This window comes from Rasamsonia byssochlamydoides, assembly GCF_041956645.1.
Source record: "Rasamsonia byssochlamydoides strain NRRL 3658 unplaced genomic scaffold VTN77scaffold_8, whole genome shotgun sequence".
Classification (NCBI taxonomy): domain Eukaryota; kingdom Fungi; phylum Ascomycota; class Eurotiomycetes; order Eurotiales; family Trichocomaceae; genus Rasamsonia; species Rasamsonia byssochlamydoides.
The window spans coordinates 92,922-98,482 of NW_027192391.1; the positions used below are offsets into that span (position 1 = coordinate 92,922).

Genomic DNA, 5,561 nt, shown 5'->3' on the forward strand with positions numbered 1-5,561 from the left:
GATGAGCTGAGTTACGAGGACCTATCTATTTATATTCATATGTATGTACATACATCATTGGAGTTATGTTCCTGCACTTATTTGCACGATGATTTGTTTTATAATGACTTCGCTTCACATCGCTAGCTAGCGGGTTATCTAGCTGGCTATCTGCTTGCATATAATAACAGAAGAAGAACAAACAATCAGCTTCTATGAGCTCTATGTCCAAACCTAGGTACTGCATGGTCAAAGCGATCTTACCACTGAATTCGGCAAAACAGTTATTTATTTATTTATCTGGGAAGAGAACAACAAGATCAACTGAATAGGATGGAATGGAATGGAATCATATGATATCGACCTCCTTAGGATTTGTTTGTGTTTAGAAAGTAAAGTAGCCTATTATTTCTCATCATTTTGATTTTCTACATCTAACCATTGTCTTTAACTTTATGTCTGCTTAACTATTATTAGGAGTTCTTCATCCTTAGTCTAGTCACAAAATAGATCGTCTTTAATTAAACTGCCTCTATTGACACATGCCTTTAATTTAATTCAATTCAAGCATTTAAATTAAACGTCTGACTCGCTTTTTCATTGCTTCGCTCGTATAGGCTTACTTACTTGCCTAGGGTTAATGCTACCAACATTCACACGGGTCTCTGGTTTGCCTACTGGATAATCTATTTATCTATCTACCATGCGGGACTACCGGGTTTTAAAGAACCGTTGCTTAACGGTTTATTAACTGTTCAAAAAAAAATAACTACTTCTTGCCGCGTCTGGCAAGGCTCAGTGAGGGAATTACTAGAAAGGGAAAGAATGAAGCCGTTGAAATAACTATATTGAACCTCCCTACTAGACGACTTGGTGGTGAGAAAGGAAGTAGGAGGAGGTTTTGGGGCGCACGGGCCGGCGGAGCTGACTAAGCGTGTGGCCGGGAAGCCGGCTGCACCGAGACTACAGAGTAACTTCCCTTTTTATCACCCTAGCTAAGATCCGACCTCCAGAACCGGGCCACCCCCTGAATCGGGCCACGTACGACTTATATGTCAACGCCGAATAACTTCAAATTCTACCACGCCTATATGCTATATTTGAAATTCAAACATACAGTCTTGTAGACTCATTTGCAGTAGATTATCTGATGTTTTTTCAGCTTCAATACCTCCATGCTGACTTTCATATCTCTTGCTTTTTTCTGCATTCTCGTCCAAGGCCTTCTTTATCATTTCAATATTTGCAAAGCGAGTATTTGGATCCGTTTCCACTTTCTTTTTGACTTTCTCCTTTGTAAGGTGCTCAATGAGGGCGTTTTGCTTTAGAATAGTGGATTCCTGTAAAGCCTTCTCGGCTTGGAGCTGATCAATTGCCTTGCCTGCTTTTCGGAGTACAAGTTGCATATCCTTTGTGAGAGATTGATTCATCTGAAGAAGCTGCATTTTAGAATACATATGGCAATGGCTTTGCGGAGTTGTATGAAGGAGATCAGGATCCATTCTGATGCGTCTTGAGCTTGGAGTCTTTGGTAAATCTTGCTGGATTCGAAGCTAAGATGATTGAAGACCTTTTGCTGGATTCCAAGGGAATAAACCTGCAGCTTTCCATCCACTTCTCAATACTGATGAAGTAAATGATGCTATACGAGCTGTTGCATAGCATTGAACAAAGCGTTTCTTCTTGATTGGCAAAGCATCATCAATATAGGCCAGACCCTCTATCTCCTTCCGGTAATGGCTCTTTATTGATGAGAATGTGCCCAAATCAAGTGGTTGCAGCAGATGAGATGAATGTGGTGGCAAGAAGACAACATAGATTTTATTCCTATAGCAAAGCCAAAGAAATTCAATATGCTCATGAGTCTTATGTCCATCCATAAGAAGCATCCGCCATGAATTGTCATCTGGCTTCGTTTCTGGAATAAAGATAGCTTGTAACCAATTCAATGCAATATCATTTGAAGTCCATCCATTCTTTGATGTTGCAATAAGCCAATCTGGTATGTCTTTTGCTGAAAACCATGATATTTGAGGATCCTTTCCCTTGAAGATAACCAATGGCCGTGTCTTTGCACCTTATGCAGAGATTGTCTCAATAATGGTTACCCATTCCCGATTTTCTGGAGGATTGGATATAAGTACGCTTCTTTCCAGAGGCCCCAAGCACTCGGGAGTTCGTACATTTACCCAGTCCAATTCCATGCTCGTCCATGTTCCATATATTCTCTGGATCAATGTTGTATTTGGTTTGTATCTCGTGGAAGAGGTTATAGAAACTGCGGACTTAATCTGGCTGAGTATTCTTGATCCGAGAGGCATCAATTCGTTTCCCAATGAGTGAGGTAACTTCTGGTCTTCGTTTTATGAATTTAGACACCCATTCTTTGCCAAGTGGAGCGTCATCTCCCATCATGTGAAGGATTCGGCTTGCCATTTCTCGTACGCGTACATGGGAGGGAGGAAATCCTTGTTGATCCTGCTCAAGGATCCAATTTGCAAGGAATTCCTCCTGTAAAGGACTCAGTCTTTAATAATGTTGGTGACTGTTGCTTGGTTCCATGGCCAGCGCGTCTTCGCTATAGGGTAGACCGTGAGACGTTGTACGCCTTTGCAGCGGCTCGTTCAGATTGAAAAACACCATTGTTGAGATCATCTAGGGCAAGTCTAATAGATTCTTCAGAATTAGCCATGTTGGATTGCAATTGGGGGGATGGGGATGTGTTGTGTTGAGATGTTAGAATAATTTGACGCGGTGGCCCGATACAGGGGGTGGCCCGGTTCGGGGGGGTCTGATCTTAGCTTCTACCTAACAAAGAGCTAGCCACTACATAGGTAGCATATGGAGTACTCCGTAGTTGTTGCACTCATCCAGGCTGGACTAATAATAAAAATAGCGAGGGACAATAGTCATTTGAAGGAGGAAAGAGAACAGGTCAGGGTTCTTCTGGTTCAATCATATTCCAGGTTCATTCTTCGTTAGCTTGTCCTTGATTAAATCATATTGCTGTCGTCAGCTTCATGATAACGGACCAACAATTGCCCCGTGCCGATAAACGATCTTTCCTTCAGCTTGCACGTTCTTGATCAAGCGGCAAATCATTTCTACCGCTGTCTCCACAACTGGTGGTCCAAGTCGTATGAGATCGAGTCGGAAGGAGACAGACCGGCAGATCGAATGATACCTTGCAGGGTTACTTCGTACATGCCCTATTAGCTAGCTACATGACTTGTCGACGACACCTGCAGGGATGAACTGCGAGGAGCTTGCTGCAGACAGCAGCTGACGTGGCTGCTGGTTCTTATCACTCATCGAGTCCTCTTTTATCTTTCCCGCTTACCCCGCCAGTCGTTTACCCTGACAACAAGCTCATAATCAGTCGATTATCTGACAGACAGCATCACGACATGTCGTATCAGACCAAGCTTTTCATCAACAACGAGGTCCGCATTTTCAATTCGTGAACAATCTCTGTTTGTCTACTAACTGCTGCAGTTCGTCTCGTCCAAATCCGGCGAGAGCTTCGACATCTACAACCCCGCCGATGAGTCCCTCGTCGTGAAGGGCGTCCAGGCCGCAGGTCCAGAGGATGTTGACGCCGCCGTCGACGCAGCTACAGCAGCTTTCAAGACCGGCCCGTGGAGCACCTACTCGGCGTCCAAGCGAGCCGAACTCATGCTGAAACTGGCCGACCTGATCGACGCCAACACGGAGCGTCTCGCCCAGCTCGAGAGCGTCGCCATGGGCCAGCCGATCTTCCTCGCCAGGATGGGAGTGAGCGCCGCGTCCGCCTTTTTCCGCTACTACGCCGGCTACGCGGACAAGATCCCCGGCCAGGTATTCCCCGAAGACCAGGACGGCGTCTACAAGATCGTCCAGTACGGTCCGCTGGGCGTCTGCGCCGGCATCGCCGCCTGGAACTTCACCTTCGTCTATGTCGGCTGGAAGATCGCCCCTGCCATCGCGGCCGGCAACACGTTCATCTTCAAGTCCTCTGAGAAGAGTCCGCTGGGGGTACTGGCGCTGGGCGAGCTCGTCGTCGAGGCCGGCTTCCCCCCAGGCGTCATCAACTTCGTCTCCGGGGGCGGCTCGACGGGGCAGCTGCTGGCATCGCACATGAAGATCGCCAAGATTGCCTTCACGGGCAGCGTGCTGGTCGGCCGGAAAGTGCAAGAGGCGGCGACCAAGTCGAATCTGAAGCGAGTGTCGCTGGAGCTAGGCGGGAAGTCGGCCTCGCTGATCTTCGAGGACGCGGACCTGGAAAATGCGCTGACGGCGAACTCGCAGAGCTTCCTGATCAATTCGGGGCAAGTCTGCGCGGCCCTCTCGCGCGTGTTCGTGCAGGAGACTATCGCGCCGGCGTTTATCGAGGGCCTCAAGACCCGTTTCCAGACCTTTGCCCACACGCTAGGCGACCCGCTCGACCAGAAGACCTTTCTAGGACCGCTAGTGGACCGGGCACAGTTCGACCGCGTCATGGGCTTCATCGCCGAGGGCAGGAAGGAGAACCTGAACATCGCCGTGGGCGGGAACCGCGGCAGGGACAAGGGGTTCTTCGTCGAGCCGACCCTGATCGTGGACCCGCCGTTGAGCAGCAAGCTGTACACGGATGAGATCTTTGGGCCAGTGCTGGTGGTGAAGACGTTCAAGACGGAGGAGGAGGCTGTCGAGCTGGCCAATGATACGTCGTACGGACTGGGGGGTATGCATTCTCTTCCTGTCACACCGAGACTGTCAACTAACCTGTGCCTTCAGCCGCCGTCTACACCAAAGACATCGCCCGTGCACTCCGTGTGAGCAAGAAACTCGAGTCCGGCGTCGTCGGAATCAACATGGTCTACCAGATCTACCCACAGCTGCCGTTTGGTGGAGTGAAGCAAAGCGGATACGGACGGGAGTCAGGGGAGGAGGGCCTACGAGAGTACCTGGAGATGAAGAGTATTGCGATTAAAAGTGAGTCAGCATACATAAGACATAAACGTGTCGTGAGTTTCTCCAACTAACTTGTTTGTTTAGTGTGAATGTTTCACCGAGCAGGGATCTTGATCTTGATATTGATTATCAATGAAATGGAAGGATTGAAAAGAGATAGAGAGATATCTCACATCATGTCAGTTATGTCACGTCATGTTGACCTGGTTTCCCAGGACTAGAGCTGGAATAGAATAGAATAGAAGCAAGAAATGAGCAATGCTATGCCTTTTTTTTTCAACCTATGGTTAGGATTTTAGATGATATGTATACATGTTAGTAAGATAGGTGCAATCCAGTAAATACCATGAGCATTAATTAATATTAATACCACCACCTAAACAAGCAAGTAAATAAGTAAGCAAGCAAGTAAGTAAGAGCATGAGCAGATCTCTGACTAAAAAGGAAAAGAAAAAAAAGGAGAGAGAGAGGAAGGAAAAAGAATTAATATTCCTTTTCTTCCTCTCTAACCTCTCTATCTAGCTAGTCTAATTACTGATCAAGAAAGATAACAACTTCAAAGAAAGAAATAGCCAGAAAGCTTAGAATTTATTGTTCTATATAGCATAAATAAAAGTTCTATATAAATATTATATAAGATGCTGGCCAGA

At 46.7% G+C, this 5,561-nt stretch overlaps 1 protein-coding gene across 1 annotated transcript; it reads left to right on the plus strand.

The window, feature by feature from the left end:
* Positions 1-3,386: 3,386 nt before the first annotated feature.
* Positions 3,387-5,000, plus strand: VTN77DRAFT_8880 (uncharacterized protein; the record flags this gene model as incomplete). Its single annotated transcript, XM_069425426.1, has 4 exons — positions 3,387-3,422; positions 3,475-4,681; positions 4,735-4,932; positions 4,996-5,000. The coding sequence occupies 4 exons, from the start codon at positions 3,387-3,389 to the stop codon at positions 4,998-5,000; spliced, it is 1,446 nt and encodes a 481-aa protein (XP_069280757.1).
* Between the last annotated feature and the right edge of the window lie 561 nt (positions 5,001-5,561).